This window comes from Pteropus alecto, unplaced genomic scaffold, assembly GCF_000325575.1.
Source record: "Pteropus alecto unplaced genomic scaffold, ASM32557v1 scaffold432, whole genome shotgun sequence".
In the NCBI taxonomy this organism is placed as follows: domain Eukaryota; kingdom Metazoa; phylum Chordata; class Mammalia; order Chiroptera; family Pteropodidae; genus Pteropus; species Pteropus alecto.
The window spans coordinates 216380-227430 of NW_006432235.1; the positions used below are offsets into that span (position 1 = coordinate 216380).

Here is an 11051-nt window from a genome sequence, read left to right on the forward strand (position 1 = left end):
CTCACTCGGCGGTCGACGCCGGGAGCTGGGACCGGCGGCCGCTCATTGGCTGCCGCGAGGAGGGGAGGGGCGGGGAGGGAGGGGGAAGGATGCAAGGAGGGAGGGAGAGGGGCCTTGAGAATGGGGGAGGCAAGGAGGGAAAGAATAGAAACAGAGCAGAGCGCCGAGAGGGGCAGGGGCACACGGAGGGGTGAGAGACAGCCGAGGACCCAGTCACACCCAGACCTCGAGGCTGAGAAATCCTGAGACTCGCAGGTCTGGGGACCGGAGGAGACACAGAGATGGCCTAAAAGAGACAGAGATAGAAAAAGAAAGGCAGAGACCGGGTCCCAGACCCCTGCTTCCTCCAGGCTCAGAGATTCTAGGGCCCTGGGAGTGGAGTGGTCAGCGAGGCAGAGACAGGGAGACGCTCAGAGGCCTTTGGCTGAAAATGCTGAGACCCAGACACCTTGAGTGAGAGAGAGAGAGAGAGAGAGAGAGAGAGAGAGAGAGAGACCCTGAGAAGGAAAGACAGCAGGGTCAATCCTGGGGGAGGTCCCCGATGAGCAATGGGGCTCTGGCCAGGCCTTGGGCGGAGCCTGAGGTCTGGGAGGCTGGAGGAGGCGGGAGGGGGCGTCCCGGGCCGGGGTCCCCAGAGCAGCAGGCAGGTGCAGAGCAGAGCCGGGTCCTGCAGCCGCCGCGGAGCCGGGAGCCGAGCCAGCACCCCACCACCACCCGCCGTGATGTCAGCGGGGCCACTCTTAAAGGGGCAGGCCGCCCGCCGAGGGTCTGATGGGGGCTGGGGGCCGTAGGCACCGGATGGGGGTACCGCGGCTGTTCTGAGGAAGACAGTGGGGAGCCCTAGCATCCAATTGGACCGAGTCCCAGAAACCCAAGAGAGATGAAGAGAAGCCGGGCTCATCGAGGGAGCCTGCAAAGCTTTGGAGCTCAGTCCCTCCAAACGCACAGACATAGGCACATCATTCGACCAGCCTGCCGCCGTCCAGGGACTACATTTCCCATCAATGCTGGAGGCCAGGGGCCGCACTTGAGGGAAGGGTCCGCCGCGGTGTCTGCTGGGATGTGTAGTCTATTTGCACTGTCCTCGCCACTCCCTCTCTCGCAATTGGGTCAAGGGAAGGAGCTCGAAGGGCGCATCTGCCTGCTGCCTCGGTCGCTGGCCCTTAAGCTCCCGGGTTCTGGTCGCTCAGGTTTCTCTGTTGTGGAGTCTGTCCCTCTGATCACGTCCCCAGGTCTCTCAGTGGGAGGCTTGCCTTTCATCTACCCTCTCAGGACTCCCCAGGATCTGGGTCTCATTGTGTGTCTGTGAGCTTGTGTGTGGCTCTGGGTGAGTATGTGTGTGCTTGCGTCTCTGTGCCCGGGATCCCCCTCCTTGTGCATGTGTGCCCTTTGGTCCTATCTGTGGCTTGCTCTCTGTGGGTCCGTCTGTCTCCCTGTTCTTCTGCTCTCAGGCTGTGGGTATCTCCTCTCTTTATGGTTCTGCGCCCTTTCTCTCTCTCTCTCCGCTGGCCCCTCCCCAGCCTCTGTCTCTCTGTTTGTTTCTGTGTACACTCACTGTCCCACCCCCACATCCCCTTCATCTTCAAGCTTAGAAGAAAACATTCAACACCTTAGCGTCAGCATCCCAAATTTATTCTCCAGCAGCTGTGACCGAATAGGAGAGGCAGAGAGGAGTGTGTGTGGGAGGGGAGGGGGTCCCCAAGAGCAGCAGGCATGGAGTGGGGGCGGGGTTCCGAGCAGGCCTGGAGCCATGCACCTGGCAGGTGGGCAGGGATGAATTTAGGATGGGGCAGTCTAGAATGAAAGCTGACTAAGAACGGGGAAAAGATCCTCCACGCTCCCCAGGAATCCCCGGAGCTTGGAAGAGGGCACTGGAGCACGTGGGGCACAGCCTCCCACTGACTGCGGAATGGAGTGGGGATGGGCGGGGCCTTGGAAGTAGGGGCTTGTCCTGGAATCCGAGTCTGGAATAGACTGCTTCATGAGGCTATTTCCCAGAACAAAAATAAATAAATAAATAAAAATAAAAAGGAGAGATGGAGAGTCTACCAAGATGGAGTCTAGAACCCCACGGAGTGGGCACGGTGGTGATTCTGGAACGTGGTGGAGCAGTCCTGAACACCGAGGTGGGTGAGGGTCTAGGGCTCAGCACAGCAGAATCTAGAGCACAGGACGGCTCCAGAGACTGCACAGAGTTGCGAATGCCAGGGACGCTCGAGAAGGGCATCTAACACCCAAGGGGCAGGGGCCAGAATGCTGGGGAGCAGGATCTAGAACTGGAAATGAGATGGTGAAACGGGGCCGAGGCTGGCGCGGTGGAGGGAGCCGTGGGGACGCCTGGTGGCGGTGGGTGGAATTACATGACTGGCACGGGCGTTGGGCTGATGGGGCTGCGGGCATCCGGGTGCACGAAATCCGGATTCACGTAGGTGAAGCCTTGGAAATCTGCCTGGTCGATGCTGGCCAGAACTAGGCGGTCCGGGGGTGTCAGCGCTGGCGCTGCCCGCGTGAAGAACTTGTCGAAGTTCTCGCCGCTGCGGCCACACTGTGGGAAACACGGCGAGGGAAACGTGACAGTTGCCCACTCCTTGAGTGTTTGTCTCTGTCCCCCAAATCTATCTCCCGTCTCCTTTGGAATCTCTGCATACTCTCATGACCTCCCTTTAGGAGTCTCCTCAGAGGGAACCCCGCCCAATACCTCATATAGGTATCGGAGCTCCTGGGTGTCCCACCTACAGGGACCAAGGTTTTTCTAGAAGATGACCTACCGGGCGGGGTCTAAACGGAGGTGGGATCTCCAACCGTTCCAGCCGTTCCCAGTCGATCCAGCGGAAAAAGCCATGGGCACGGATGGTGGGCTCCCCATCAAGCCCTGAACCCAGGCGCTTAGCAGGGTGTTTGGTTAGAAACTGTGGGGAACACAGAGAGACGGAGAGACAGACAGAGTCCCCCACAGGAAGGCCCAGAGAAGGGGAGGGGAGAGAGGAAGAGAGAGGAGGAGGAGGAAGGGAGAAACACAAGTACAGAAATCCAGGAAGAGAAGAATAGCAAGGGGGTGGGGACAGAGATGGGGAGAGCGGAAACCAAGACAGAAAGAGAGAAAAGGAGAATAAATGAGAATGGGGTAGATGAACCCCGAGGACAGATGGAGAAAGAGAAAAATCAGGGTCAGAGAAACCCAGAGAGGAAGGGGACAAGTAAAGAATTACAGAAGGGGATGGAGGGATAGAGGAAGAGGGAGAGAAGGAAAGGGGGAGTGGGAGGGAGAGAGAGGTTGCAGACACAGAGAAAAGAGAGAACGGAGATCCGGAGATAGGGGGAAACCCGGAGTGGGGGGGAGAGACAGAGACCCAGAGAAGGTTGGAGATGAAGGAAATAGGGGCAAGGAGAGAACCAGAAAGAGAAGAGGAGAGAGATCCAGGGAGAGAAGAACAGAGATCCAGAGTGTGTGTGTATGGGAGTGGGGGGAGTAAGGTAACAGAGACCCAGGGAGAGAAGGGCAGAGATGCAAAAGGCGGACAGACATCCCAAAGGACACAGAGGAAAGGGAGAGACACAGAAGGCCCCAGTATATGTAGTTGGAGGCAGAGAGAGGCAATCAGGGAGACATGGAGACAGGAGCCAGAAGAAGTGTGCTTAACCTTGTCGAAAAGCCGCCATAGGCTCTCTCTCTCCTGCATTAACTCCATAACCCCAGAAGAGGAAACTGAGGCTCCCAGAGTTTCAGTGACTTGCCCAAGATCCCACAGGAGGACAAGGTTCATCTGTCCCACCTGGTCCTGGAGAGGCAGGCTCTGGCCTTCCGGCCCTTCCTGCAGTGAGCTAGGGAGTGGGGACAGCAGAGAAGGATGGGACTGAGGCCATCCTTGGGCTGGAGGTGGCAGCAGGGCAGTAAAATATTGTTTAAACAAAATATCTGTATTATATAAACTTTCCCAGCAGATGGAAGTGAAGTTACTTGAGGAGCAAGAGCCTCTTTCTAATGCACAGAGACACTGTGTGGGCAACCCTGGATGGCAGCACTTGGGCACATGGGTTGTGAGTCTGAACAATCTGGGAGTTAGGGAGCTCTTACCCCCTTGCAGATGGCCACAGCTTCCCGGGAGAGAGACTTGGGGTAGGTGACAGTTTGTTCCATGATAGCCTGAAACAGCTCCTCTTCATCTTCCCCATCAAAGGGGGGCTAAGGAAATACAGGGGATAAATCAGAGACTTGATGTACTACCTCTCCCCACCTTCTACACCCTCATCCCCCACCATGAACACGACCCCCAACCCCAACTTCCTAGGGAAAACTATGAGCAAACCACCAAAGCTTTATCTTCCTCCCTCTCAGATGCTCTGGTTTCCTAACTCAGATGCTTTCACTCACTGCACCTCTTTGCTGTTCTGTCTCTCTCTCTGCTGTGTAAATCAGCAGGGTGTTAATTAGGCGATATGTCATTTAAACAGAAGAGAGAGAAAACTGCAGAGAGAGCTGTACAAGTATTCTTGTTAGATAAGTGGTCTCCAGTGTTCTGGGGCTAGGAAGAGCAATGCAAAGGCCAGATGCTTACTGTGAGGTCTAGAGTGTTTACATAATTGAGGGGGTCCATGAACTTGGATGGGGAAAATGCATCCTTTTTTTAAAAAACATCTAACCAAAATCTAGCATTTCTTTTGATTATGAATGAAGGCAACAAATCATAACAGTAGTACTTGTGGCTTCACTGCCAATAGAAATCACAGATATTTTCTTATTAAAATATCATTCATCTCTACTTCAAAATTACTAGTAGACCTTCCTATTTACTTCCTATTCCTGTGAGATATTATTATTATATAATTCATTAGTAGGACACCACATATATGTCTACATCCAAGTGTTTAATATTTAGATAAATGTATACATTGAAATAAAAAAAATTTAGTTGGTTAAGTTAGATTCAATTAAATTTTTAAAGTTTTGATAATCATAATTCAATGTAATTGATTTCTTTTGTGATCTTATTATTTTAGTTTTATGCATTTGAAAACACTGTTTTGAGAAGGGGTCCGTGGCATCAAAAAGAGGTGAAGAACCCCTGCCTGTGGAAAGATGCTTCAGCACCACAGACAGCGCCACATGGGCGTGACCTTCCCCACTGCTTAGCACCTCCTTAGACTACGAACGTCCATTCTTAACCTGTTATTCTTGAGACAACAGCCATGTAACAGCTGGTGCCCTACTCCGCGTTGCCTTTAGATAAGCCAGCTTCTCCCTAGCTTCCCTTACCTGTCCCGCCAACATCTCATACAGCAGCACCCCAAAGGACCACCAGTCGACAGATTTCCCATAGGGCTGGTAGGCAATAATCTATCGGGGGAGGATAGAAGGCAAGGAATCATGCTTTGTGTTTTAAGAAGCCTAGGATCCCTCTGGCTTCACCCTTGGACACCCTACCCACTTTAAGGACTTCCAGCACAAACTCTTCCGCACTCAAAATACCTTGGCCAGAGCGCCATTCTTTGGGAAATCCGGGAAACAAGCTTTACTTACTTAGAACATTCCTTTGGTGCCAAATCCAAAGACCAGCTAAGGGCCAAGTCATAAGTTCCAGCCACCTAAAACATTTAGGTGATTGTATCCTCGCCTTACAATATCAGGTGCACAGGGCTAAATTTCAGAGACCAGAGATTCTTAAATTTGGATGCATTTCAGGTTCATTCCCAGCCCTGAAGAATTCCAATCTCAACAGGCCAGAGTCAGAGGCAGGAAATATCTGTTTATTTTCCAAAACCTTCCCAAGTGATTCTGATTACCAGCCAGGATTTGAAACCATTGACCTTGGTTATTCATTCACGCACTAACATCGAATCACCAGGAAAGATCAAGGCATCACAAACACCACCTCCTCCTTCCACTGAGAGAAGTCAGGACACACTATTTACTTATATGCCATCAGACCTGTAGCTCCACTCCCCTTCACAAAGTCAGAGCATACTCTGCCTCCTTGAAATATTCAGGACACAGCCTCGTGACACTCCATCTTCTCAGGAGACTGGCCTGCACACTCAGAGTAACTGGAAATCAACTCCACCGTTTACAACAGTTCAGTGACAGGCCCTGTTCTTTTGGAATGCCTATGAGCTAGTCCGGCTCAAACACTCACCCACAGGCCCCGCCCACTTTGCCTATTTAGAGATCCAGTTTCGCCTCTCTGCAGCTGCTCTCCCTTAGAACTCCGGGAACTCACATAAAGACCCCAGGGTCAGGTTAATGCTAGACTACCCACTCAGAGAGCGCCAAGGGCAGCGGAGTTACAGTTACCTCGGGGGCTATGTAGTCCGGGGTCCCGCAGAAAGTGCGGGTCGTGGTCCCAGGGAAAACGTTCTCCTTACACATGCCGAAGTCAGTGATTTTGATGTGTCCTTCGGCGTCCAGCATCACGTTGTCCAGTTTCAGGTCCCTGAGGGTAGGGGTGGGGTGGATAGGAATCGCAGGAAGGGCTGCAGCAGTAAGTTCAAATCCCTCCCCATCAAGGGGTCTTATTTCCTCCATTGAAAGGCCTGGGGCTGCTCACCGGTAGATGATGCCCTGATTGTGAAGGAAGAAGAGGCCAATGGCGATTTCCGCTGCATAGAACCTGGGGAGGGAGGTGTGGCGTCAGAGGTCAATAGCTGGACCCTATCCCCATCCACCTGCCCTCCACCCTCACCTTGGCCTACACTCACGCTGCATGGGGCTCCTTAAATTTGCCCAGCTGCTGAATGTGGTACATCAAGTCGCCCCCGGTGACATATTCCATCACAAAATACAAGCGATCCTGGGGAGGAGTGGGCGTGGCTTAGAGGCGAGGACATGACTGAGCAGAGCGGCGCAGAGAGGCCTGGGCGTCCAGCATTCTAAGTGGGCGCAGCTGGGTCGCTAAATGGAAGGTTTCTGCCCACTCCAGACAGACGTGAAAGGTTAGGGACTCACGCAATCAGAAATCCAGAGCAACTGGCCACGCCCCCCGGGAGGCCCCGAAGATTCTAATAAGGCCAACTCAAAATCTCCACCCGACCCATCCCGTTACTCAGAACCACCGGGGTTCTGGTCCCAACCTCTCAGAATTGAAAATTGGTGGCCACTATTCACTGGAAATCCTGGGACCCGCAACCCTTTTTTCCACACCTATTCACACACATAGGCAGTTCTGGACACATATTAGAAACCAAAGTTGTTCAGGCCTCACTTGCACTTGATGAAGATGATGATGGTGATGATGGAGATAATGACGACGGTGATAATAACATAAAAATCCAAGAAGTTGGCCACACCCATTCAGAGAGCCTGAAGTTCTTCCACCTCGCTATGAACTCAGAATCCCAGAGCAGATGCCTGATCCATCCAGGGGGGATGAGGCAGGGCTCCCGAGCCAGCCTGTGCCCCCTCCATCCTTACCGGGGTCTGGAAGGTGGAGTGGAGCTGGGTGAGAAAGTGGGGCCGGCCTCCAGGGCCTCTGCCTCCCAGGGCCAGCACACGTTTCTCCACCAGGGTGCAGTCCACATCATCATCCTGTACAATCACGTCTTTCTTCAGGATCTTGATGGCGTAGAGCTCATCGGAGCCCCTACGCTCGGCCAGCATCACCTGGAGACACAGGCCCCAAAGGCCCAGTCCATTGTGGGAACCTTAGGGGTGCAGGTCCCTGCCCCTCCCTTTCAGAGACACAGGAACGGGAATCCCAGGTCCTTCCTCTCTTTCTCAGGGGACACTCTGCCAACCACTCCCTCAGGGAAAGCATCCGTATATTTATGCCTCCCTTCTCCAGGGCCCCAAGGGGCCTATCAGCTCTCTTTGGGGACTCAGTAGCCTAGTGTCACCTGCTTTTTACTTTCCCTCTAAGGACCAGAACATGATCTCCCCCCAAGACATCCCCCTCCCCCACAGCCCCAGGGGTCCAACCTTCCCAAAGCTGCCTTTCCCCAGAACCATGAGGAAGCTGAAGTCGGAGATGTGCAGACGTCCAGGACTCGCCCCGAAGAAACAGCGCTTGGAGTCTGTGGGACTAGGGGATGGGGAGGGGATGGGAGAGGAGGAAGGACCCATCCGCACTCGCTGTGAAAAAGGGGAGAAATCCAGAGGTAGTCAAACCCCCGACAGGGGGCGTAAGGGGCTGCCCTTAAGAGAGACAGTGTCCAAGAATGAAAGAGGTGGGGAGAGATGAAGAGAAAATAAAAGTTGTCCCCACATGCTCAATTTGGCTTAAGAACATTCTATGACTTCCTGTAGCCACAGGGTTCATTTATTATTTAACTAACCCTTAGAGAGCTGACTATATGTCATAAATCCTCTGGAAAACCCCGTTATCACCCCCACTCCATTTTAGAGAAAACTAGCACAGAGATGTGAAGTAACTTGCTCCAAATCACACAGTGGGTCAAACACAAAGCCGAAAATCAAAGTCCATTAAAGCTGGACCATTTGTTCTCCTCCTGTCTGTTTCTCCAGCGGCACCCAGCACATGGCTTGGAACAGAGGAGGTCTCAGCAAGAGGGTAGAGAGTGGTGACCTCGGGAGGTGGTGCTGAATGTAATCCCTATTGCTCAACCCTCAGAGCAGACCCAAGATCTGAACCCACCCACACTGCCCCCCTGGCTAGGCTACCTGCTGCTCCTACCTGGTCTTCAAGATGGGCTTCTTCCTCCTTCCACCTTTGCCTTCCACCATCTAGTCTACACAGAGGCAGTCATGCTGTTCAAATCTAAATCATCTCAGGCTACCTCTGATATCCTCCCAAATCACTGTTTAAAAGCCAAAATCCTTCCAGTGAATGACACCTTCGTCTTGTGCTTCCTCCTCCCCCAACCTCTCTTCTCTGCTGCGCTAGCCTGCCCCAACCTCAGGGCCTTTGCACGAGCTCTTCCCTCTGCTTGGAACTCTCTTGTCTGCTATCCTCATGGCTCATTCTCTCACTTCCCTTATGTGTTTGCCACATAGTACTCTCTCAGGGAAGACTTCTCTGCTTACTGCGGTTAAAATGACATAAACTTCCCCTAACAGCACTCCCTATCCTTCTCAATGTTTATTTTTCTCCACGTCATTCATGCCTTCTAACATATTGTTTACTTCTTTTGTTTAATGTTTTCCTCCCTGTGTAAGCCCCACGGGGGCAGGAATTTTTTTCTCTCTCGTTTGCTGCTATATCCCCAGCAACTAGAACCATGCCTTGCCCACAGAGGGGCTCAACGACATATTTTGCAAAAGAATAAATGAGGAAGAGAGCATTTCTTCCTTTGGCCTGGAAGTCTGGTCTCCCTTTCTTTGGCTTGGAGAATCCTGCCCCTTATGTCTCTGGAAAGCTTTCTCTGACTCTCCCAGGTTGTGCCAAGTGTTTCTGGGACCTTCCCCTTGGTGTCTGAGGCCCCCTCCATTATCAAATGCATGCCTTCTGGTGGTGAATGTCTCCATCTGTAACTTTCCCCTACACTAGAAGAGGAGCAAGCACCCTAGGAAATGGCCTGATTCTACTTCTAGAACAGGGCTTGTCTAATGAGACACCTCCAGAAATAGTGAGTGAGTGAATGGAGGAGAGGGAGGCCACAGTGATAGTAGAAAATGCAAGGATCAATTCAGGTGTCACCTCAGGGAAGTCCTCCCTGATCACCTCCTCCACCACCCTCAGCTGGGTTAGTGCCTCCTCTATGCTTCTTTAGTGCCCTGGGTTCTGATTTGGTCCATTATCTTGCAATTTAAGTATCATATCATTGTGACTCTGTCCCTACCTTGGGGAGTTGCCTGAGAGTCAGATTCACCTAGGATTACTCAGCAGCAAAATCCTGCCACCAAGTATGCACTCGGCTAGTGTGTGTAGAAATAATGACTTAATCGGGGGAGAGAGATATAGAGTACAGGAATGAAACTGTCTCCATTCCAGGCCTCAGCTCCACTCACCTCATACAGTTCCAGGGGGTAGTTACAGGCCTGGGGGCGGGGAGAGAAAGCAAGTGTCAGAGTCCCAGAGAAGTAGGAGATTGCCCTGGAGCAATGGTTGGAAGCCCCCCAAACTCCCGAGCCACAGGGATAGATAGGAACTTGAATTCCCATCAGACCCTGGGGCAGGAGTTTCCTAGAAAAGCAGTTGAAGGAGCCCCAGGATATTCTGGTAATCATAGTACCAGGACCAGTGAGCCACCAACAGTGGCATATGGGAAAGGCCAGCTCTGAACTGTGGGGGGCTGGGCTGGGCTCCCCTTGGAGAAGCCAGGGTCAGGGTACCTCAAACTTCTGGAGGAGGCTGCAGTTGTCAGCATCAGCCACCGGCACATTGTAATATTCGCCCTCCTCCTGGTTCAGTAACTTGTACCTGACATACAGACGGAGACCAGAGCCGGGCAGGAGTGGGGATGATGGGTGGGCCGGGGGACCCACGGGAGAGGCAGAAACATTAGAAGTGGGGAAAGAGACACAGAGAGACAGACACAAAGATGGAGAGAAAGAGTGAGATAAGGAGAGAGGGGGATAGGGTGAGAGAGGAGCGCAGGGGGAGAATAAGGGTGGTCTAGAGGGAGACCACACAGAGAGACAGAGGTGGAAATGCTGAGACCACCCGCCCCATCCTGGCCCTCACCATCCGTCCACCGGTGCCTTGAGCAGCTCTGAGACACCAAAGGACATGGCGCCCATGAAGTCATTGCGGGAGGTCCGGTCCCAGTCCCACACCTCCACACTGAGCCTGCGTTCCACATCCCCTGGCTTCAGGTTGCTGGAGAAGGGTGGGGCAGAGTGAGGGGCCCAGTCCCAGGCTCCCCTACTTTCCATCCTCGCTACTGGAGGAGGCAGTTAACCCAGCAAGCTGGAGTCTGTTTCCTGCTCTGTGAAGTGTCTTTCCACTGCAGTCCTCAGGTAGGGGATCTCTCTGCCAACATGGGGCCCTTAGTAAACCTAGATAGCTCTGTCTCTCTTCCTTCCTCACGCGGCACCCTTGGCCCCTTCCCATCCCTGTCTCCTGGTTGTTTCTCTCCTACTGAGAGTCTCTGTGCCCCTCTCTTCCCTCCAGTCTCTATTCTTCTGTCTTTTTGTCAGTTTTCTTTTTTTCTCCCTGCCA

At 52.9% G+C, this 11051-nt stretch overlaps 1 protein-coding gene across 1 annotated transcript in view; it reads right to left on the reverse strand.

Annotated features, from left to right (window-relative positions):
• Positions 1–1640: 1640 nt before the first annotated feature.
• The window catches only part of PRKCG (protein kinase C gamma), a 17838-nt gene continuing 8427 nt past the window's right edge, over positions 1641–11051 (reverse strand). The window contains exons 8-19 of the mRNA XM_006907154.3: positions 10575–10709; positions 10223–10310; positions 9899–9928; positions 7910–8062; positions 7406–7594; positions 6694–6785; positions 6543–6605; positions 6290–6428; positions 5255–5335; positions 4076–4183; positions 2769–2909; positions 1641–2545 (exon numbers count right to left, since the gene is read on the reverse strand). Coding sequence (XP_006907216.1) covers positions 2357–2545; positions 2769–2909; positions 4076–4183; positions 5255–5335; positions 6290–6428; positions 6543–6605; positions 6694–6785; positions 7406–7594; positions 7910–8062; positions 9899–9928; positions 10223–10310; positions 10575–10709 — 1408 coding nt within the window. The 3' untranslated portion in view covers positions 1641–2356. The remainder of the gene's footprint in view (positions 2546–2768; positions 2910–4075; positions 4184–5254; positions 5336–6289; positions 6429–6542; positions 6606–6693; positions 6786–7405; positions 7595–7909; positions 8063–9898; positions 9929–10222; positions 10311–10574; positions 10710–11051) is intronic.